This window comes from Pholis gunnellus (genome assembly GCF_910591455.1).
Source record: "Pholis gunnellus genome assembly, chromosome: 8".
NCBI classification, from domain to species: Eukaryota; Metazoa; Chordata; class Actinopteri; order Perciformes; family Pholidae; genus Pholis; species Pholis gunnellus.
The window spans coordinates 17,958,615-17,982,743 of NC_136534.1; the positions used below are offsets into that span (position 1 = coordinate 17,958,615).

Sequence of the window (24,129 nt, forward strand, 5' to 3'; positions counted from 1 at the left end):
AACATTTTCTCTAAAAAACAGTTAGGCCATGGATACTTTTTCTGCTTTGTTGTATAGTTAGTTTCTTGTGCTTAGCCTCGAAACACTAGTTTTATGTTTTAAGTATAAGGAGAGGGCAAAAGAACACAGGGACAAATGCTGCATCCCGACAGTATTAGTCACCTGTGGGTAGTGAGTTGAACCATTTCATTTTAACATTTGATTGAGTGCTGTATAGAAAGTAAGACATTTTGTGAAAAGTATTGTCATTTCTGTAGCTGAAACATTGGGACAATGGGGAGGGGGTGATTGTGTTGTCAATCATTTGAATACAGCTACTACCTCAAAAAAAAAACACGTGCCTTTGTGGTCCTTTCTCTGTGATTTACGTCCAATAGTCTGCCTCCACCGTGTTGTAGTGGCCATAGGCATCCTGTAGGTGGCGGTGCTGCGTAAAAACGCGCTGACAATGTGTTACGTCAGAACTTCATCGCTTTGGCGCGATATACAAATAAAGTTTGAAAAGCTGCGGATTCAAACAGCTCGTGAGCGGCGGAGAGAGCAGACCACACGTTAGTCTTCAGAGGATCGTCATCGTGGATAGAGGGACTGCAGCCGTCTTAGGTGAGCATTATCTGCGTAACTTAGTAAAAACAGAGGTGTTGTGCTAAGTGTAGCTGCACTCGTTTCAGTTAAAAGTAAAGTTACAGCCAACAAGTGAAGCTACGCCATTAGTAGCTAGCTAGCATGCTAACTGTGCTAGCAGTAACGCTAGTTGTTTGTCTGGCTAGCTTGAGTCACAACAAACCAGTAATGTTTGCATGATAGAAATACGATTTCACTTTTTCTAAATCAGTCATATCGAATAATATTTACCTGGCAGATTAGAATTAAGTCGTGAACTTTAGCTTTACGTTAAGAAGTCACTGAAGTACTGAGTTGTTATGGTGATCGGAAATACTAACGTTACTTTGCTAACTAGCTATGTAGCTAATGCTACAGGTCAACGATACATTGGAACTGCAATTCTAACAACTTAGCCAATTAACGCTGCCAACAATCAAATGGAATGTTTCGTTTGTTCTTGACTCAGGGATGTCGTGGGACTTTTTTGTGCCTGTGTACGTGGGCGACCTGGTGAAGAGTGGGGGGATCAACCAGTACGTCGTTCAGGATGTGGTGTCCCCAAAGCAGCTTCCGCCCCATCTCAGTAGTAAGTAGCTGGTTCACGTTGTGGAGATGTTCTCAATGGGGCTGGTGTGTTAGTGACCGGTTTCTGTCTCTCTTCCACACAGAATTTAAGGCTGCATTGAGAAGCCAGGGGCCCATGTGTATATTGGAACACTTTGACACAGGCTACAGCGTGCTACAGTAAGCAGTGATAATATATAGCTGGCTATGGTTATTGTTATAAAGAACTGCATGGGTACAAAACTGCTGTTTTCTATTTTAAGGCAATGCAGCTCAGTGGATCTAGGTGTGAAAGAGGATACTTTGGATTTACTATTACAAGGTTAGAGCTTTTTTTCATGTTTCTGCGTTTAAATAAACAATACAACTGTGGTATGAAGTGATAACATTTTGTCTGTTTCCCCCCCTCAGTGGTTAGTGGCTTGGCTGCTTCCCTGCCAGCGCTTCTCATCTCAACCTCCGTCCCAGCTGCAGAGCGCAAGGAGAATCTTAATGCGATTAAAATGAGTGTCTACCTGCTCTGCAAACTCACAGAGACCTTTGAGAGTGACTCCAACAGACAGAGTATTGTCACGGCACCTGGGAAGGTATGGGTATAATAGAAATACACTTTGTCAATGTCTATGACTGGGAATTTTTGCGATGTTAAACAATTTTAAATGCCCGCATGATGATATCATGGCAAGTTTGATGATCCGGTCAGACCAAGAGATTGTTGCTTCTAGCCTGCTGTTAGCTGGGTAATCTTGGTTGTGTGGTGGAGTGTTATTGCACTACTGTAAGGGCCCAACCACAGTTAACTTGTCGTCTTCGATAACCTCGGCCCCCTAAGAGCAATGGGACGGGTCAGATAGGAGATGTCAGACAATGTGTGGATGTTTGTTTTTCTGTTTATGTTGCTGTATGACTGTATATGTATCAGCTGGCAAGAGGCTATAATCTATAGTTGGTTTGGCAATAATGAACTACATTCTTTGGTAACCTGAGGGCATATACTGAACGTTAACTTCAATGGTCAATTTTATTGTTTGTGTTACTTTTGAGTTGAGCATCTGTTGGGCTCGACAGATTGAATCTATCAGGTTTCGTCTGTCTTACACAGGGTGGTAAAAAGGGCAAAGGCGGCGGAGAAGGACTGCTACAATGGGACAGCGAGAGGGAGAAGGTTCTGCAGGCCCTCGTCCAGCTCCTCCAGCTGGACATCCGTTCCCTCTGGAGCCTCTCCCTGGTAGAGGAAGAGTTCATCAGGTACAGATTTGCAAATCAACTAATGGAGAACAGTGTAGAACTTTATCCGAGCTTCAAGTTGCGCATCTTGCCGATTTTTACCGTACCACGACATGAACAAACTTTTGAATTCTTTGTTTTGTCCCTTTCTTCTCTTAGTTGTGTGACCTGCTGTTGCTATAAACTACTTGAGAACCCAACCATCAGCCATGTCAAGAGCAAACCCACCAGAGACTGTATAATCCATCTACTGGGAGTGCTAATCAAGAAGTACAACCACCTTCTGGGTTAGTCTCACACTCAAATGCTGAAATTGTGAGCAATAGTTATAACTGAGGGAGCATGTCAACGCACGCATAGTCAACAGCAAAGTATGTTTCATTCACTTATTGAGTATCTGTATAATAAAACATTACAAGACCTGTTGCTATTCAGCATACATTGTACATTTATATTTTAGTTTATACTCTCTCTTAACTCTTACAGGTGCAAGTGTAAAGGTGATCCAGTTGCTGCAACACTTTGAGCAGTTGTCGTCCGTGTTTGCCCAGGCCGTGTCCGTGTGGAGCACAGAATATGGAGTCAGGGCGATCATAGGAGAAGTTATACGGTCAGTACGCATCATTTGTGTGCATATTGAGTTTACAACAAATAATAATCTTTGTGAAACTGTTAATGTTAATCTGATTGAATATTTCGCTACAAATAATCATGTTTGGAAGTTCATACCTTCTTTTTTTTTTCATTCCTTCAGGGAGATTGGTCAGCGGTCAAGTGAGGAGCTGGCTAGAGAGGCGTCGGGGGTCAAAGCTTTTTCTTCCTTCATTGCAGAACTCGGCGCCCTGGTGCCTGAATTAATGATCCCCAACATTAGTGTGCTCATCACACACCTGGAAGGAGAGGTACTGAATACTTGAACATGTTCATCCTGCGTACATTGAATCATTCATTTACAAGAGGAGTATTAATAGGAGTTTGCTGTAACAATTATCTGACATGAAGGTGTATATAATAATAATAAGGAGAAACGTTTAATAATAATGTTGGGACATCCCGTTCCCTACAAACACTGCTCTTTGTGCCCTTCAATGCTTTCTGTGTAAAGGTTTATGTAGTTTGCCAGTCTGAGGATGACTGAGCTGTAACTTAATTTAATTATCCGTTGTTGTGATTAGCTTGTACAGTAATGTTAGCTCGATGTCAACAGTAATGTGCTACAATGGCTTCACAGAATGTCAGACCACTTGTAGTAATGTTTTCACACATGACAGCGATGATGATAAATTACATTTAAGATAGTCTCCATGTTTGCGTTCACTATGAAGTGACTCTCGAAAGGAAAAGAAATTGTGTATTTCTGCCGTTTTATTTGGACGATAAGTTCTGTTGCTCAGGTGCAATGTTTGCTATTATAGTGGCACAATACATCACCCCTCATTGAGGACTTGATGAGTGTTACCCCACTGACACAAGACACCAGAAGAAAAAGCACAAACTCTGCGATTCTTCAGAGTCCCTTCCACACATAGCGTATGTTTATTTTTCCTCCTGTTCAGTTGACATGTTGCCCAGTGATGAGACCAAGGCGAATACGAGCTTACTGAGTGAGAGCTGGGTTCTTCTTGCTTTTTATTGGCAGGTAATCTTGGCAGTGCAGAGGAGCATTCCTGCTCTGCTGTAAGGGCCTGCCTACAGTGACTTGGCTCAACCCAAATTATTCCTCTAAAGTCACAGCAGAGTAATTGCTGGGATGAAGCCGACAGTGTATTTGTTGTGTGTGTGTCTGTCTGTGTGCGCGTGCATGTTTAAGAGGCAAGGAGTTCACCCAGCTCTCTTTGCTGTTCCGTTAGCAATGAGTTGCTTCTTTGGTAATCTGAGGGCAGAGTTCAGAAACTCAACTGGACACAAAGTAATGTTTATACTCGAGTCATTTTAATTCACTCAAGTAGTTTTAATGCATCATTCTTGCAAGATTTGCCATGAAACACCAAGTTACAGAAATCCTTATTAAAGAGTCAATGATGAATATTATTATATTACTGACACAGGATTAGAAGCAGACTGATTCCCTGTTTCCTGCCGTTTTCCAGAGCCACACAATGCGCGTCGCCGTGTGTGAGGTGCTGGGAGAGATCCTTGTGCGGGTCCTGTGTGGCGACGGGCTCGACGAGTCCGGTAAAGCCGACCGCGACCGCTTCTTTGACACGCTGCAGGAACATCTGCACGACACGCATTCCCATGTCAGGGCACGTGTGTTGCAGGTCTACGCACGCATAGTCAACAGCAAAGTATGTTTCATTCACTTATTGAGTATCTGTAAATGCATGTTGTTAAACGCTCCAATTGGTGATGATCACAGTCTGTCTGTGTGTGTGTTTAGGCACTGCCCCTCTGTAAGTACAGTGAGGTGATGGAGCTGGCTGTGGGGCGACTGATGGACAAATCTATAAATGCGGTGAAGAGCGCTATCCAGCTGTTGGCAGCATTCATTGCACACAACCCCTATAGCTGCAAGGTCACTAAAAGCAACACGATTAGTGATAACACAGATTTTATTTTATTTTTAGATTTCACAATCTCACTTAAATATGTTCTTGCCTCTTCTTCAGCTTAGCAGTGCCGATCTGAAGAAGCCGCTGGAGAAAGAGACGACTAAACTGAGAGAGATGAAAGAGAAACTGGAGGGGAAAGCACCCGGTAAGGTTGAACCCAGAGGAGTTTATGTTCCTTTATGCTCAGTGACGTGTCGCCCAGTGATGAGACCAAGGCGAATACGAGCTTACTGAGTGAGAGCTGGGTTCTTCTTGCCTCTATTGGCAGGTAATCTTGGCAGAGCAGAGGAGCGTTCCTGCTCTGCTGTAAGGGCCTGCCTACAGTGACTTGGCTCAACCCTAATTAGTCCTTTTTAAAGTTAGAGGAGTAATCACAGGTATGAAGCCGACAGTATGTGTACATGTGTGAGAGGCAAGGAGTTCACCCAGCTCTCTTCGATGCTCAGTCAGCTGTGAGTTGCTTCTTTGGTAATCTGAGGGTCAAGAAAGAAAAATCGTGCAGCATGTAGAATTTGAATGTCGACATTATGAATAAAGCTACCAACTATTCTGTACAGCCCTTAACTTCCATCCTCCCTTTTTTTTTAATGCATTTTCTTTAAAAGATCACCAGTGTGTATCTAGCATCATAATGATGTGGCACAGTAACAAAAGATGATCAAATGTAGGGCTGCAACTAACGATTATTTTAATAATCGATTAATCTGTCGATTATTTGTTTGTTTGATTAATCGATGAATCGGATAAAAAAAACTAAAAAGCATTAATTTCCAACCCAGAACTGACATTCACAGAGCAAAAAATCTTCAGAAAGTGCACAAATGGGTTGCTCCTTGAACATCCCTGAGCTGTTAAAGTAATACTTAAAAAAAAAAAAGGACTGATATCAGGAGTGGGGTTCAGCGGGTTACCCACGCCTCTCGGCGAAGGGTAGACACACACTGATCCACTCAGTGTGGCGCGGGTGCAGCCGTGGACATCTAAGGGCATCACAGACCTGTTATTGCTCAATCTCGTGCAGCTGAACTCCACTTGTCCCTCAGAAGCTGGACGCCGACCGCACGGGGCCGCGTAACTAGTTACCATGCCGGAGTCTCGTTCGTTATCGGAATTAACCAGATGGCTCCACCAACTAAGAACGGCCATGCACCACCACCCACAGAATCGAGAAAGAGCTATCAACCTGTCAATCCTTTCCGAGTCCGGGCCGGGTGAGGTTTTCCCTTGAAAACTGAGTGGCGTAATAATCGCGCGACACAACGAATCGATAATGAAATTCGTTGCCAACTCTTTTAATAATCGATTTTTATCGATTTTATCGATTCGTTGTTGCAGCCCTAATCAAATGCAAATGGCACTCTAGAGCCCAACATAGAATCTCAATTTTTAACCAAAGAACAGTTCTCTTTCCATTCTGTCCTCCTGCTGCTAATTGATTTAATTTGTAACCGTTTTGTGTCAGTTGTTCCTCCTCGTTTTCTTTGTAGCTCTAACCTGAGTCATCCTTATTGAATTTGAATCTTCCTTTCCCTCTCCCTCCCGGCAGTGGCGATAATTAAAGCCTCCGAGCTGTGGGCCGCCATGGAGCCTGAGCTGCACGTCACTGTCAGGGCAGAGCTGGAGCCAACAAGTGAAGCGGAGGAGGAGGAAGAGGAGGAAGACGACAAGGAAGACAAGGAGGCAGAGGACGACCGAGCGACTGCAGTGAAGGTTGCTCAGTTCCTCCGTGTCAACAAATACAGGTGATGCTAATCACCAGTCTTGGCCTCGGTTAAAGTTGACCAAGAGTCACTACCTCAAGGAGTTCTTTCTCCCACACTGTCAACTAGCCAACAATGTACTTGACGCTTCTTTCGTCTTCCCTCTCTTCAGGAATGCTGTGCGTCTTTGTATCAGAGCCCACAGCTGCTTCCCTGAATCTGAAATGTTTGCTTCTCTGTCCACTCTCACCCCTGAGACTTTAATGGACACACTGGCTCTGATATTCAAAGGTAAAGCCTGTACTCAGTTCACCTGATGCGTTTCTATCATAAGAGCTCTCTGATGAGAGTCCTAATGGAAGCATGATTCAACACATTTAATATTCAGTTCTTTGGAATTTCCTCTTGATTGGAGGAAATGTATTCCACATTATCTCTTCATGTCAATGAACATAAAATGTGTGAGCTGCCTTTTGAAATTTTAGCCTTTGTTTGAAGACTTTTATCTTCTAGCAGTTCAGACAGGGAGAGCGAAAAACACAATTACAAAGGCAACAAAGTATTGAGTTGAACAGGAGTTGCCTACATGTTAGCCGTCTGTCAGCCTTAATCATCATGTGCAGGGTTTTCTCTAAAAGTCTAAATTCACCCCAGCCGATCACATCATGGGGACAAAGCCCTGACAACAAGTTACTTTATATTTTTTATTACATTGTATGTACTCTGGCCCTGTAATACTGGCAGATGGCAAAAATGAGACTAGTGTGCAAAGGCGATCAGAATTTGATGGCTTATTCCTTAGTGTGCTGTTAATGTAAATGTACACTTCTGTGGCTGCCTTATACATACTAAAAGCCTCAGAATAGATTTAACCTAATTACTGTACTGCAGGAAGTGTTGAGTAATCGAGCAGCAATGTAAAAATGGTTTATTTGAATTGCTGTGTGGTTGCTTTTTAGCGTACTTTACATTATTCAACACCTGGTGTTTCCCTCAGGCTCTGACGAGGACGCCTCTGAGCTCAGCCAGAACTTGCCACCAACCCCCCAGAAAGAGGCCGAGAAGGAGGAGGAGGAGGATGGGGAGCTGAAGAAACAAGAGATGTTGGTGCAGTACCTGATAGACACGGAAACCTTCGCCTTACAGGTGGAGAGAGCAATCTCCGTCATTAACGCCATGCTCTACTGGAAAACCACTTCAGGTAGAGGCAGTACTCATCAGAGTGCAAACCGACTCAAACGTGTGCATTGCAATGTCATTTATCAAAGACACATTGTCACATGTGACAGTTGCAGTGTTTGGTTTCAGTGGTCCAGGAGGCTGTGCAGTTTTGTGTGACCGTGTGCGAGTTCAGCATTGCCAACTCTGTCATCGGGGTGAGGAAGATGTTGCCTCTGGTCTGGTCAACTGACGCTGCCATTAAAGATGCCGTCGTTCAAGCCTACCGCCGCCTCTACCTAAACCCTCAGGGAGACACCATCCGGTGTGTAACTACCTCACACATGCATGACGATATGAAAGGCCCTAACATTGACTATTTAATGTGATTTCAGCTAATACTATTGTTTTGCTATAATATTGTAGGGCTGTCAAAAGATCCATTCATAACGTTGAATGCTGTGCCGCTTTTACTTTTTTTGCATGTCTGTTCAAACCTAGCATAGGATTGTTTACGTCTGTTATGATCCAAACCTTTCCAAAAACCCCAGGGTGTTGTAAAGTCCAATAGATGAGCTTTATTGATTTGTTGGCATTTAGCCTTTCAAAAACCTTTTGCTCCTCTGATTGCTGCGCACAAAGGGATGCACGTACACACATTAACGGGGCGATCTAGCTCCATTAATTACATTTATATACATTTTTCATGACCTAAAATGTGACAACAGACATTCAAAGACCTCAAAAGAATCCTTGAATGTTCAAAAAGTGACATTCTGTACATCCCTATAAATGTGACTGTTGGGATTCTGATTAAGTCGTTTCAGGTTTACAGTAATGTTGGAGCGCCTGGCTTAACAGTAGTTACTATAGTTAAAACAACATGCCGTGAAATCACATGATTCTTTAGTATGTTGCATTATGTGTACATACTCAAAGTTACAGGTAATATTGTGCTGCAAGCAGAGTCTTTGTGTTGCGTTCTCTTCTTAAAGTAGCTCTCTCGTCTTCATTAGGGTGAAAGCCCACACTCTAGTCGACAGTCTCTCTGAACTGATGGTGGATGCATCTCTGGGAACAATCCAGTGTCTTGAGGAAATAGTGAGTAACACTTTTATTACACTGGTATGGATCATTTCTGAGTACACAACTCGGTGGAACACAACTATGTAGAATATTCAAAGGAACCGGCCATAAAATGTTCAGTGTACATTTGTGGTGTTGTATAAAACGTATGAAGAGTCGTGACATGTGTCTGGTGGTTTCTTCAGGTGCAGGAGTTCTTTGGCAGTGGAAGCCATCTCCAGTCTACTGTGGTGCAGGTCTTGTGGGAGAGGTTTACCGGCAAACGAGAAACGTCTGGGTTACAAAGGCGAGCTGCAGTGTTACTGCTGGGTATGGCTGCACGGTAAGACAGGGACCACTTTCAGTACGCTCCTAAGAAACCAATGTTTTAATGCCATGATGAGAAAGAGATCCTAGAAGTTTACTAAATGAGAGGTTTTTAACTTGAAATGCCACTCTGCTTTAACGGTGCAGGCCAAAGTAACTCGGCCCCACCTACTGTGACTGTTCAGTAACTTAAGCAGTAGTTGTGTAGTCGGTCACAGTGCGTGTATTCTTTTGTTTAATCCAAGGAAATGTAAAATCCAGTCACCCATAGTGTACTGCTGGTATTTGATCACTATCCTGGTAACTGATCAATCCCATTGCAGCGCTTGTTCATTCATTTTCTTATTGTCAATGTTGTGATCTGACCTCATTATGCACATATTATGCAGGGCAGGAGAGTAGGTGGGGATGCCAATCAAAACAAATGTGCCAAGTTGTAGAATAAGGAAATGTTAGGGTAATTCTGCTACACCGGGTTGCACAACGAAATGCAGTTTTAGTCCATTAATGGAACATAAACAACTCTGTTCCTGTGACTTTAGTGGTTGCACTTGCTGTAGATACTCATGCCTTGTTTATTGTGGATGAGGTGAGAACAGATCTATCTGGAGCTTCGTGAGGTGTACGATGAGTCGTGATGTTTCTTCAACACAGAGCAGTTCCTTTCTCATGACGACATGTGGCTCACTGGAAACTGTAATGATATTCCCATTAGAATTCATTCTGAACACTGTGGGTGTGAAAATAGATTACCTCTTAAAGCCACAGTCTTTCTCTATTGAACCTGTGTACAAACAGCAGAACTGGGCAAAAAGTAAACCTAGTTTGTGTTCAATTGTTTGTTGAATCTGAATTTAATGTGGAAGTTGCGTTCAAATGGCTTCTCAGAAATATTTACTAAAGGCCTAAACCTTATTTTGTGTTTTGATAAAACATTGCGGACCTTTTTAATGAATGAGATAACAACCGACATGAGACAATTTCATGGCAAAACCCCACTTTTAATGCAGGCGTAAACTGGAGTTTGTATCTGGAAGTAAAATATTTTGTCGCTCTGAACCGTATGCTGTTTATTAGAATGGACAGGAATCGGTTTCGTTGTTGTTTTGTTCAGTTGTCTAAACCGTTTTTCAAGAAACGATGTAAAATCTGCAGTATTCCTCTCTGTAGAGGCGCTTCCTTCAACATGTTGGTCCTGCTTCAGCTACTCGACATTCAGTAAATCCCCTCATTAGTCAGAATACAAGCTCCGCCTCGGCTCCTCTTCATTGTAATCTAAGTCACGACCATATAACTAGGCTCCTTGCCAGTGCATTTCACTGAACACACATTTATATATATTTTTAATGTTCTACCTCAAAGACTGCCACAGCTGCAGGGAAGAGCGAGCGAGTTAAGAGACTATCTGCAGTCCACCCACACTGCTGCCTCTCTTCATCCAGCCGGCAGCATTCGTAACCTATTAAGTCTTATGTGCTTCTCCTAACCCGTCCTCCTACACGCATTATCTGGTCAGCAGCCTAGCACTGGCAAGGCCAGCACACAGCGGCTGGGGTGATGTAGGGCAGAGATGTTATTACCTCACTTTGCATAATCATATGATCATTGGGAAATATAAAATCTATACTTGAAAAAAAATGTCTTTTTTATTGTATTTATACGAATCCAACAGGACAGAGAGGGAGGTGGTCCTCAGTAATCTGGACACTCTTTGTTCCGTGGCTCTGGGAGAAAAAGTGACTGAAGACTTTCTTCTGGCCAGAGACTCGGTTCTAACCATCTGCAGCATCACGGACCATGTCAGGGTAAGGAGACGGGAGTCAGGATCTGCCTCTAAGCCGGTCCTAATGACCAGAGGGCCTGAGCGTTGATTGAGTCAAAAATGTTCTCTTCTACAAGTAGAGATTTTAAAATGCAACGTTTAGCCATAAAAACACACTCGACATTGTTTTATCAGCTTCATGTTTTTTTTTAATTTGTTGAATTTGCTTCCAACCATAACTTTGAGGAATAAAAAAATGACGTAGGGCTTCACCAAAGTAGTCCGAAGCTTCGGTCATAATGTTGGCATTCGAATTCTAAATCGACATTCAAATGCTGCACAACTTTAGCTTTTTGTCTTTTTTTGCACGTCTATTCATTCAGTTTGAACCCGTTTTTTCTGCACAGTTGCAGATAAAGATTAACTACAAACTACTAAAGCTGACAGATCTTCTTTACAGTGCACACACATAGCAAGCGCAAAGAAAGTTGGTTTTGTAAAAAATACTTTAAATCTGATGAACTTACTTTCTTACTTAAAATGTATTCAAATTCAATCAAAGCTTTGAATGTAGACAATGTAAATGTGTTTGGGGTATCTTGTGGTCGACATTTTGCCCGTGAGCATGTAAAGGGCTTCAACACAATGTTAACCTCTGCTGCATTATCTCCACCAGCAATCAAAAGGTGCTCCATTCAGACTGCCACAGGACCATCAGCTCTTCACCTGCCTCACGCAGGCCATCGCTGAAGGTAAACGCAGACAAATGTGCCCTTTGTTGAGGGATTTGTTCGTCTTAGCCTTCCCCACTTCACGCTGGTCTCTCCCTCTGACCCGACTGCTCCAGGTGTGGTGATGGAAGACCCTTACTGGCAGAGCTTCATGGAGCAAGCTGTCCGTCTCCTCTACTTCCTGGCCGAGTCCCCTGACCAGCTGTGCTCCCGGCTGCTCCAGCGTAGCGCTCGCCTCTTACTCGATCAGATTGCAGAAGGTGGCGACGTAAATAAGGACGCCAGCCAAATGCAAGATGGATCTCAAGAGTCCAATGAGCAAGGTGAACAAGGTGAGTCTCTTTGGTCCACATTGACTCAGTGTAACATGTCCAGCATGCTCTTAACCACATGTGTCCACATGTGTCTCCCTCTCTCGCTCTCCTGCAGTGAACTGCGTGTGTCTGGCCCAGCTGTTGGCTCTGTGTGGCTGCGTGGCTTTTTGGCAGGTGTCTCACCTCGAGCGCAGTGTCAGCGCTGAGCTGCGGAGGAGGAGAGGAGAGACGGAGGAGAGGCAGGAGAAGGAGAATGTGAAGGTTCCGTCCAGCAAAGCTAAGGTAATGAGGCTGTATAGTAATATACAGTACATGGTACACTTACACACAGGAGTATAAAACAATCCAGTACAATGCCCTTGAATGGAAGTATATTGGCTAAATGGGAGATAACCTGATTGTTCACAAATAGATTTTAGGTAATCTTGTGTGGATTAATGTAACTGTGAATTTGATCAATTAAAATTATTAGTTGATCAGTTAATTGAAAACTATTTTGATAACCGTTAATTCATCTGATGGTTCCAGGCCCTCCAATGTGAGGATTTGTTGCTTTTCTGTTTTCTGTGAATCTTTGAGTCTCAGCAGGATGGCTTGACTAGATTCATTTTTGTGACAGAGTGATGGCTCATAATTGTTCATCTCATCAGGGAGCACACAATTAATTAGCTTGAGACATTTTTCATTTTTCTCTCAGAATAACCAGAAAGCCTAAAGACGGAGAACCTCTGATGTCACTGTCACATGGTTTACTCCGCCACAACGAGAGGTTTCTAGTGATTCTCCCTGCAAAATGTGGCATGAGTGATTTGAAGAGTTTCAATAGTTGTGATTCCTGTTTCTCCTGTGAAACCGTGTCACTATTGGACTCATTTGTAGCCACATTTCACACCTACTGTCAGCGTTTCTTACTTTAAAACAATATCACTTAAGTATTGTTGACTTAGTGTTACAATTAATCTGCAGCGAGACTGAAATTTGAATGACTGCACCATCAGCAGAGTGTGCTTGAACCCGGCCCCTTCTCTCTCTCTCAACATATTCCTACAAGTCATCACGGGAGATGTCTGTTTTGTAAAGCGCTCTTCTGTTTTTTCCAACAGCAAGCAGCCAATGAGAGCGCTATGGAGGAGGAGCTGGGGTTGATGGGTGCCTCTGCTGAAGATACGGAGGCTGAACTCATCAGAAAGATCTGCGAGACTGAATTACTCGCTGGTGAGAAAGACCTCAGTTGGCGATGCACACATGGCAATGTTCTCTCTCAGAACTGTAATTGACAGCATATGGAGCTATGGAATTGAAATTCAACTGTATATTCATTATAAAACTATTAGTTGTTCCAAATGTTTTCATGGTTGTTAACATAGATTTTTCATATATTAAACATCCCCACCCTTATCTGTCTGTCCAGAGGAGAACCTGCTGTGTGCGTTCCTTCCCCTGCTGGTGAGAGTCTGCAGCTCCCCAGGACGCTACTCCCACCCACAGCTCACCACTGCTGCCTGTCTGGCGCTCTCTCAGTACATGATGATAAGGTAAAAACATAATGCCTGTTCCCCTCTTTATATATTTATATCAATGAGGTCTAAATAACCACACTGCTCAGTACGAGGCGGTACAGGTCACATGAACATTATAACCCTTCGTGAAAGTAGGATTCATTGTAGAACTGCTGTATTATACTTCTGAAGTGCTTTTGTACTGTTTGCACAAATACAAAAAAGTTGAACACGTCAACTTTGGGAAATGTTTTATTGTTGTAGACCAAACAATAAATCATTTAATATACTCTAAGTGATGAAAATATTAGTAGGTTGCAACCCTAAATATGACTTCAGAACACGTATCCTCTAAACAAACGGACCTGAATTGTTGAAGTAACTTTTAATGCTGTGATTTCTTTCTCTTCTATCAGTCCGTCGGTGTGCGAGGAAAACATCCGCCTCATGTTTACCGTGCTGGAGCGCTCCGCTCTCCCTGTGGTCAGGGCCAATGGCATGATCGCCCTGGGAGATCTCACCGTCCGCTTTCCCAACATTTTGGAGCCCTGGACTCAGAATCTCTATGCCAGGTAATGACGAGTTCAATTACAGGATGGGTGGTCTATTATTAGGTTCGATCATTCTGTAGCTTCCCAGTGGTGTTGAAATCCAAACATTCAAATTTGTATCAAAGTACATAATGTTTTGGTGTCCGAATGGTCATTTTTTTCCCAAAACGTTTTCCATGATGCAGGTTTCGGCATTATGACGTTATAGTACATATGGACTATAGTTAGTGTATCTCCTACAGTAACTAAGTTATTTCTTAACTTAGCACAGCTAACATTGACTCAGCTAGTATTCACATTATTAATAACTTTATTAATTAGTTTGCTTTGGTAACCTCCGTCACTGTGTGGGTGTTTCCATTTGAAAATCTTGAAAAGAACACAGATGCGGTTACCTTTTTAGATGAGCTTAGTGATATAAAATGAATTTGTCACAGGCGCAGCTCATCATCATCCCCATTACACTAATCGACTCTTTTTCAATTAGATGGATTTCATCACAATAGCTCTAGGTTTGCTTGTTGTTTTTTGTTCACCCAACATAAGGATAGGCTGCGCCTGATGGCTCAGCTGAGTGGGTGTACTGTAAGTGGCGTTTCATCTCAGCCGACATCCCCCCTCAGCTTGTACGCTTCATCCGGATCCCAGCATCGCGTCTCAGTGTGTTGTTCCCCTCAGCCGCTGCTGTCACCGTGCTCCACTGAGCCACATGATGGGAAAAGTTTACTCTTCCCATCACAACTTTTTTTTTTTTCTTTTAATGGGAGAAACAAACTTTTGAGATCTGTGTTCGCAAACACCAATGATATGTTTTATATGCTGAACCCACCCCCACACGTGAACTGGGGAGGAGCCTCTGACCGCCTCAGGCGAGGGTACTTTTAGACAACGAACAACTTAATTACTAGTGTGTTGCAGATTGTTATTAGAACCAATGACGAGTGTGCTGTAATTATACAGAGCGGTTGGGTGAGCAGAAGGGAATAATTTCGGGTGAAGTCAAAGGTTCTACAAGGGTTCTAGCCTGTAGGTACGCTTTCATGTTACAAACACTTACTGCTCTCTATCTCGTTTCCTTATAGCCAACTTAAAAGCTGCAGTTTCTCGGTTTGATGAAGTGCAGTTTTAATTATAATGGTTGATAATGCTCACGCCGACTTGTTTTGGATGTGTAAAACACTGTTCATTTATAGTGCCTCATTGCCCTCCTTGTGTTTTTTACCTGATAAGCGTTACATAGCGTTCCCTAATTGTCTCCCACACACGGCACCTCCACTGTTTTCTGAGCTGCTTCCCTGGAGCCTCCTGATAAGCGTACTAAGAATTAATTACGGCCGCTTCGTTGCAGTTGCAAGCTCCTTCCATTGGCTTGTGGAATTTCCATGTTGCAGTGTCTGTTCCTCCGCCAGGAGTCCTGCTCTCTTGTCATGAACGAGAAACGGTTAATGAGTTCCTTTGTTCTGTGGTTTTGGGTGAGAGTGAATCTAAATTGGGCTCAGAAAGCGATCAGATTGCCCTGCGACAGCATGTCCAATCCCATTGTATTCAGCCGAGGCTGTGACCGTAACGTTCTGCCTAATAACCCAGAAAGTGTAATTGACTGGGAAACAACAAATACACAGGTGGCAAGATGTATTTATTTATGTTTTGTCTCCAACCACAGCTCTATATATTGTTGGTCCAGACTGAAATATCTCAACGATTGAATGGTTAAGATATTCATGGTGCCCAGAGGCTGAAACACACCGACTTTGATGAGCCCCTGAATTTCCCTTTCCGGCCACAAAATGTCACTGAACCAGTTAAATATTTCAACATCCTCCGGATGGATTGGCAAATTTTGTCCAGACATTCATGTTTCCCAGAGGATGTATCCTAATGACTGTTGATGTATATTTCTTCAAACCATACAAGTTCAAATTTGTGTTTTGAAGTGATGAAATGTAACGTCCTTGATGCCTTAAAGCCCCCGAACACACTGACGCTATCGGTCATAGTCAGCAGCTGATTGAGGAAAATAGGTCTCGCACCATCTTCTGGACCGAAGCTGTAGAAAATGAATCGTCCTGTGATTTCACGTCCTCGTCTCCTCTAGGCTCAGTGACGAGGTTCCTTCAGTGAGGCAGACGGCTGTGACAGTTCTGACTCAGTTGGTGCTTAAAGATGTGCTGAAGGTGAAAGGCCAAGTCAGCGAAGTGGCTGTGCTGCTAATTGACCCAGAAGCTCACATCACCAGCCTGGCCCTGAACTTCTTCAACGAGCTGGCCTCCAAGGTACGAGTCCGCACACACACACACACACACCCATAACTTTTAATGGTGCCTGAATAATTGGGACGGTTTTTAACTCTTGGTGTTGCCCATCAGGACAATGCCATCTACAACCTGCTCCCAGATATCATCAGCCGCCTGTCTGACCCAGAGAGAGGCATGACCTCCGAGAACTTCAACACCATCATGAAGTGAGTTTCATGTTCTTTCAGGATCCTTCTCGTCCCCTTTGCCGCATTCGTCCACTGAGGATTTGACCGTTCTGAGCAGGACTCAGCAGGCCCGGGAAAGAAATCGTGACTTGTCGAAGAAGCTTTCGAGGGGAAAGTTGACAGCTTTGCTATTTTGGGCTGTTTTTGTTTAGACGCTGTATTGTGTGCCTGTGTGTTTTCAGACAGCTGTTCTCCTACATCACCAAGGAAAGGCAGACCGAGTCTCTAGTAGAGAAACTGTGTCAGCGCTTTAGGACTGCCAAGTGAGTACATCTCCACACCTCTCACCTGCTTTTTTATTTATTCATTTTCTTTTGTTTCCCTCATTTCTGATTCAAAGTATTTCATTTGTGTGCGGGGTGCTGCGTGAGTATTGAGTGTTTTCAGAAGAGAGATCAACCATTATAGCACGACATGTTCAGAGATGACAGAGGGTCATTTCTAATTCCGACTGCCTCAGTTGTGCCCACCAACACACTTTATATTCCTGATTTTGATAACTAGTGGCAATCAAATAATTCTTAAATTTCACAGTCTTCAGCCCTTCACAAAATACTTTTAAGTTTGCAATGAAGGCTTTTAACGCTTTTAATTAATCGGTTACTTGTCGAGCACAATCATGATTTTATGTTTTTCAACAAATCACACAATAGTGCTTGACACAACTCTGACTTGTTGTGAAGGATTACTGGCCGTTACTACCGATATCTCTGTTCTCTTGTGAAATAAGAAGTTTTGTGGAAGTTGTGAATCAACTAGTATTTGGAATCGTACATGAATCCATTTTTGACCTTCAACCTCATTTATTCATATCTTGCGCTGTAGTTTTTTTTTTATTCCTTTTGTGCAAAAGCAGAAATCCCTTTGATTTGCCTTGTTTTTAAAATGTGCTTTACCAGTGAACGTATCTTGCCTTCACAGAGCCGTTCACCTCCACTCTGACATTGTATTGGCTCATTCTTCCCGTGTAGTTTGGGATTGTATACGGACCCATTAGTCGGGCCAGTCTTCAGTCTGCCTCTGACTCATGCTTCAGCCATACTCTAAGGAAGGACATTTTCTATTACACAATGGCAAAATGAATTTAGATAAAAGACGTTCCCAGAAAATACGATTTGGTCCAAATGTCAGGGCAAAGCCACATTCATGAATAATGAGTTTTTATGTTGAGGAGCTAGAATTTCTATGCATTTCACATAGTTTGTAATCGGGTTTCGTCTCTAATTCCTCCGACTCTCGTTCTGCTTCCCTCTCAGGACGGAGCGTCAGTGGTGCGACTTGGCCATGTCTCTGTCTCTGCTGTCCATGTGTGAGCGCGGTTTTAAGAGGCTGCAGGAATGCTGGGAGTGTTACAGCGACAAGTTAACGGAGCCTGGAGTCTACCAGCCTCTGCTCTCCATCACCGCCAAGCTCCGCCGTGGAGCCAAAGTCCAGTTCAAGGTGCTGCATTAAAGTAGATTCTGGTTTTTATTTTTTATTTATTTTGATGCGATCTTTGTGTTTACTGATGGCCACTTTGTGTCCCCAGGCCCAGGTAGATGAGTTTGAGAAGCGTCTGACGGCGGTTCACACGCGGGGGCTGGAGAATGTGGAGAGTCCAGAGATGGACGAGGAGAACCCAAAAGAAGGATCCTCCGAGAAGACAGTCACGCGTACATCTCTGCCCACCAGAGGCCGAGCGAGGACGAAGAGAGGTCGGTGGTCGTAGACTTTAATTCAAGGTTCCTGTTGTGTGCAGATAGAAACGATATGAAGAAAGAAAATCTCTGACAAAAAACATTTTCTGATTTAGTTACAGGTCAAGCAAAGCCATCAGTTTCTGGCCACGGCGATGACAGCTTTGTGACGCCTCAGAAATCTCGCAAGTCCAAGAAACCCGTGATCACTTTCAGCAGTGATGAGGAGGAGGAGGATGAAGAGGGTGAGTGCAGCCACTTCATTAATCCATAAGTGGAATCGTTTATAGTGAAAATAGCTTTTAAGGATTCTTCTGCCAATTCAATTCAATTCTCATTTATTTTGTCTGACCATCTGTCCAAACTCAAAGATATTCAGTTACAATCATACAAGACGGAGAGAAGCAACACACTCATTTAGAAAATCAAATTTAAAAATGAATGATTATCAAAATAGCCGCAAATCTTCTCCACCAATCGACTAGTCGTTGGTCTTATGCGTAGAATGGACTTGAGTATTTTGGCAGAAGTCGGTGATGTACTTTAGATCAATACAACAAAGTTCAAAGTCTTTGGCGCACTGGGCTGAACCACACGAGGCGTCTAAGAGGATTTAGGACGGCTGCTTCTAAAGGGGAGCTGTGCATTGCAGCAGCACTAATCCAAGATCTGGGGATTTCTTTAATGGCTCTGATAGAAAACAACTTTAAAGGATTAAATCGATCTACAAATCACATTAAAATTGAGATGAAGTGCATGACTTTGAATAGTGTTTATATCGGTAAGATTGTCTTTGCGTATTCTCCTAATTACATCTTTAGGATTCATTGAAATACTTTCTGTTAAAATGCTCAAACTATTCCTGAACAAAGATGTTTTCCATGACTGCTTTTGCTTTATCTCTTTCTAATCTTCATGTATCTTCATCAGATGCTGTAATGGCGGAGAGTGAGACCCCTAAAGTGACGACGCCCATCGCCCGCACATCTCGACGCACTCGCCTCAGAAACTGATCCGTCTTGTTTTTGTCTTATTTCTGTGTCTCTTCCTTTTAAATCTTTTATCTGAAATGTTTTTATTGCATTTTTTTCCTTTTTCTTTTTTTAAACTTTCAAAATCTTTTTGTACATTTTATTTTAAGATATTGGTGCTTGGCACCAATCTAAAGTAGTGTGATGACGTATCTAATCACATCGAATCAAGACGTATTTTAATAAACCTGATTCTGGTTTTGATAAGAACTCAAAGGGTCGTCTGTCTCATTTTGAGCTGCGTCACTCAGCGGCCTCTGCGCGCTGAACAAACCTCCAGAGGCCGACACAAAGAAACGTGTGAAGGGTTTGGTTGTCCGCTGGGTTGTGTCAAGTAAATTTACACCATCATTACGAGCGGCATTGAATGTCTGCTTGTATCATGTGTTTGGACAGCGGTGTTTAATGGGTTGTCACAGCTTGCCCGGGCAGTATTACTACCCCACATGCTGCGCCACTTCATTTTCCTCCAATTTCTTTCCCCTTTTCTTACAGCATGATCCTTCATATCTGATTTCAGTCTTTATCAGACGAGAAACAATTTAGCTCTCCTCACCAATCAGCAGCTGCATGTTTATTTACAATCATGTCGTCGTCGTCGTCCCCCTTATTCTGTCTGACGCATTTGCTGTTGCCTCGTTGGCCGCCTCTGTTCTCGTAATCAATCTCTTTTGTAGGTCTCCCTCCGCTCTCTGCTGGTGCTTTTCTCTCCCTCCCATCCTCCACCTCCTCCTACTCTCCGTTGCCTACTTTTCCTCTTACAGCGCTCCTCTCTTCACACGCACCGTAGTTTAACCCTCCTCCCTCCCCTCATTGCTAATCTCTCTCCTTTTCGCCTACTCCCACTCCCACACGTTGTCCTCTCCGAAAAGATGAGAGGGGTGCATTTCTGTATGTGTGATTGATACGTTATGTAAAGACACTTGCCAACAACAGGCTAACGGTGCGATAGCAGCAGCACTTAGGTTTTTATCTGAGGACACATTTGAGTTAAATGTATTCAGTGGGAGCTAAGCGTAGTGAAATTGTAAAGTAAATTTGCCCCGTTTATAACTTTATTCAATGCTTTGCAAAGCTGAAACTTGTTTGTGCAGGTGTGAAAACCAACATTTGCCTCCAAGAAGCTGCTTTAAATAAATAAACTCTTCCCTGATTGCGGTGTCCAGTATCTGACGTTCATTTGTGACTGCTGGGGATTTATTTACTTGAAATAATCAGAGGCTGCTGAACTTTGAGGGCGGTGTGTTGGATTGTGCAGCTCCTAGTGTTGTAATTTGGCGGCAGGGGGTACAGGGAGCAGATGGCACTGACAGACTGTAACTTACCCAACAGAGAGAGAGGCATGCTGGGAAAAAGACACCCGGAGACAAAGGGGAGAGAGGGAGGCTGATGTGCATGTGGAACATTGATACAACACAGGAAATGTATAATTCAGATCATGTGCTGACGTGAAACACGTGAATCCTTCTAGTTCATAACTCACTGCTCTCATTGATGAGGCATTAGCTGGCTGTTGCCCTCTGACCTTGCTTTGTGCAGCATAGTTCGGCGTACAGAGTACACACAGTCACCTTGGCAATGACAATCACTCTCTCCAATGCTATGACATCACTCCAAAGAAGAGATGAGGAGGAGGAAGATGCAGCGGGCGGGGGGGGGGGAGGGGGTCGTCTCTTGCTCTACAAAACCTCTGCAGCATCCCAGCTGATGCCCCAACATTCAGCTTCTGCCAAGAGGACGGACGCAAGAGGAAGAAAAATCCTTTTCCATCACAGAGCGAGGAGGAGTCAACAGTGAGAGAGTGATGCTCCCTGCAGGTGCCAACAAGTGAGAGGTAACCGATAGACGAGGACCAGAGAGATGGAGAAGAGTCTGTGAGAGCAGAAGAAGACGCCAAGAACTCAAAGAGAAACCAAACAGCGGGTGAGCACAATTAAATGTTCTTTAATGGTTATAGGTTATATTTTTAATCTTTATTTTATAGTTATCGATTAGTCTTTTTTATTTATTTTTATAAGCATACTACAAATTGTGTAGAAATTCAACCTGAAATCTATAATTATAAAGTAAGGAAATCATCAAATGTGTCTCTCAAATGTCTTTTGTACATTATTAACAGGTTACCTTAAGAAATATTAAAGCCTTTATTTTATTTTAAGGATTGTCACCTAATTGTTTTCGTTAGCGAACAGCAAAAAGTATTTCTGTTGAAAAGAAGAAAACTTTTTTTTATAATTGTGATGTATAATAAATGTACTTTGATACGGTTTGTCTACTCTATTTGTTTGGCTGTTTTAATCTAGATTGAAAAGCCTAACCAGGAACGGGGGCTGCATATTAGCTCCCGCTAGATGCCCAAAATACATCACAACTGTTGCATTGCTTATTTGTATATGTGTCTGTATGGACCCTGTTAAATATAAGAATACATAACAAATATTATTAAATCCTGAAACATGCAACTCACTCATGCAATCACTCAAAACTATTATTTTACGTATTTGTGTTTTTCTGCATGAGTAATTTTCATTCTTTTCTTCATCTTGTCTTTGCAGTGTATTTGCAGTCCTCCAGTTTTTCCTGTCCGTCAACTCTGCTGCCATGCTGTGCCCTGTGCTGCTTTGTGCCACTCTGCTCCTTCTGACACCTCTGGAGATCACGGAGGCTCGCGCTCTGCACCCTCCTCCTGATGCTGTGCAGGTAGGGAGGAGGAGGAGGGGAAGCCGGAGGGGGAGCCGAGAGGATAGAAAAGGAAGAAAAGAGAGGATTGAGGAGAATTCAGAGTGGATGGCGGGTATAAGAGAATAGTGCAGAAGGGAAGGGAGGGAGAGCAGGAAAGAATAAGAAGAAAGAGTAATGAAATGTATCACTGATTGAATTATTCTCCCCGTACACTCGCTGACAATTAAATTTCCTCTTTTTTTTCCTCCTCTGTAGTTTATGGAGCAGTTTCTGGAACGCTACAATGACCTTTTGACTCTGGACGACCTGGAGAACCTGTTGAACAGCCAACCAGAGGAGCAGTCCACCTTGTCCTCGGGGGTCAAAGCGGCCGAGTACCCCAAATGGGCTGATGCACAAACGCAGGCTGAGACCCCCTGGCTGCGCCTGCTGAAGGGGGCTGTGGCCAATCAGAAGCGAGCCGAACCGGACCGGTCACGGAGGGGATGGAACCGAGGATGCTTTGGGCTGAAACTGGATCGGATCGGGTCCATGAGCGGACTGGGCTGTTAGTGGAGAGAAAATAAAGACTGATGACATCCTTCTTAGAGTATAATAAGGAAAAACACACATGCAAAGATGTTCACGTGCACTGAAGGATGTTTACGTGTGTAGGCTACGTGTAGTGTGGTGTAAACATGCAGCATTGCTAATGTGGTTTCATCCAGCGTAGATCAGATGCTTCACACCATTGTGTCTGTGTTAACAGAGCAGCTGTAGTTTATTCCATGTGAAAGTATTAAACTGACTATTAGAACATTGTGTGAGCTGTATTTACATCAAATGATCATCTTTGATTGATGGGCTTGTTTTTAGGTAAATTGGCACTTTATGTATTTCTAGGATTTGTCTTCGTACAGTAAATGTGATTCGACAATTGTTCAATCTATGGATGGGGAGTGTGCGTAAAATCAGGTGTAATGGACGTAGATATTAAAATATGTTGGCACCTGTGATTCCTGCTGATAGTTATTTTTGTTTTCTTATGATTTGCATGAATAAATGGATTTGACATTTCTGGTTTTTGCTCACAGAAATTCTCCTCCACATCTAAATCCCGGTTTGTTTGCTCCCTATTGGCACACGTCATCTCAATTTGTCCTTCAAAGTGCAGCTTAAAATTCTCCTGACATATTTATTTTTGAACTCTTGATACTATATCAAATCTTCCAATGGCTGCTCGAGGAATTTACATTTCTTCCTGCGTCAGTCTGGAGTATGGGTGGCCAATCTTAACTGTATGTAAGATCCTCTGCTGCCTGCAAAGCTGGTTTTACTCTGGTATTACAGCCAATTTCCTGGGGCAATAATCTTGAATCATTCTACAGGGAAATGGAAATAAACATGTTGGCGGATAATCTCATATAATGTTCCAACCGATGGTTATGAATTATATATGTGCATAAATATGATGCAATTGTACATTTGGCAGACTTTGTACCAGCAATGTGTTTTTTTTAAGAACAAGACAAGAATTTTAAACTTGGAGGCAATTCACAAAGTCCATGTTGACTTTCTACTTTTGACAAAACAATCTCCAGCTTAAGGTCCATTTAGTAACACAAGCTTTTGATCTGATCACATGATCTCAATTAGTAATCCTTGTGCCATTTAAAAAAATTCATTCTCAGAAAAAACTGAATCCAACAATTGTCATGACAGCTGATCAGACGCTATCTGTAGATGAAGATCATGCGATGTGACTGAAAGCTCCAGAACTGCAACTAAATTGACTTTGAGGTGAGACTGTTTCTGCTGTTTCGATGGTCAAGAGTGAACTACGAGCAAAAGTCATTCATTTTCTTCCACGATATCCTACATTACTTATTCATTCTGGTGTTTGAGTTGATTTTTGAAGGTGATATTAAATAGGAGATTTCTGTTGCGACACTAGGTGGCAGTCTCATTCCATCATGTGTTTATTTGTTCCTCACCACACAGAGCTGCCCTCTGGACTTTACACCGGACTAAAGTTCAGGAAACAAGCCGTATGAATCCAGTTCAAGAAGAACCCTTTTAATTTCAGACATACTTGTGCATAGACCAGCAAACTGCAATCCATACATTTTGTTGTTACTGCACTTACTGATTAAGTTAACCAGAGTGGAACTTTTATGTTGAGAAATGACACAAATTTACATAAATGCTGCTGTAAATTGAGTC

At 42.9% G+C, this 24,129-nt stretch overlaps 2 protein-coding genes across 2 annotated transcripts; both read left to right on the top strand.

The window, feature by feature from the left end:
• Positions 1-517: 517 nt before the first annotated feature.
• Positions 518-20,284, top strand: ncapd2 (non-SMC condensin I complex, subunit D2). Its single transcript, XM_079164101.1, has 32 exons — positions 518-603; positions 1,073-1,192; positions 1,275-1,350; positions 1,434-1,492; positions 1,582-1,757; positions 2,273-2,418; positions 2,557-2,684; positions 2,884-3,007; positions 3,152-3,299; positions 4,488-4,685; positions 4,778-4,912; positions 5,007-5,094; positions 6,496-6,691; positions 6,822-6,940; positions 7,647-7,850; positions 7,958-8,132; positions 8,824-8,908; positions 9,079-9,215; positions 10,872-11,004; positions 11,638-11,713; positions 11,809-12,024; positions 12,122-12,288; positions 13,110-13,221; positions 13,418-13,541; positions 13,922-14,077; positions 16,152-16,329; positions 16,423-16,517; positions 16,721-16,801; positions 17,795-17,978; positions 18,067-18,232; positions 18,331-18,459; positions 19,145-20,284. The coding sequence occupies exons 2-32, from the start codon at positions 1,075-1,077 to the stop codon at positions 19,225-19,227; spliced, it is 4,212 nt and encodes a 1,403-aa protein (XP_079020227.1). The 5' UTR covers positions 518-603; positions 1,073-1,074; the 3' UTR covers positions 19,228-20,284.
• Positions 20,285-21,066: 782 nt separating this feature from the next.
• nppcl (natriuretic peptide C-like) lies at positions 21,067-22,479 on the top strand (the record flags this gene model as incomplete). Its single annotated transcript, XM_079165085.1, has 2 exons — positions 21,067-21,945; positions 22,183-22,479. The coding sequence occupies exons 1-2, from the start codon at positions 21,847-21,849 to the stop codon at positions 22,477-22,479; spliced, it is 396 nt and encodes a 131-aa protein (XP_079021211.1). The 5' UTR covers positions 21,067-21,846.
• Positions 22,480-24,129: the final 1,650 nt, after the last annotated feature.

Bases quoted from the DNA above. Each gene is read 5' to 3' on its own strand.
- ncapd2 (XM_079164101.1), top strand. From the start codon at position 1,075: ATGTCGTGGGACTTTTTTGTGCCTGTGTACGTGGGCGACCTGGTGAAG. The intron at 12,025-12,121 runs GTGAGTCTCTTT...GCTCTCCTGCAG, and splicing joins CAATGAGCAAGGTGAACAAG to TGAACTGCGTGTGTCTGGCC. The intron at 18,460-19,144 runs GTGAGTGCAGCC...TATCTTCATCAG, and splicing joins GGAGGAGGAGGATGAAGAGG to ATGCTGTAATGGCGGAGAGT.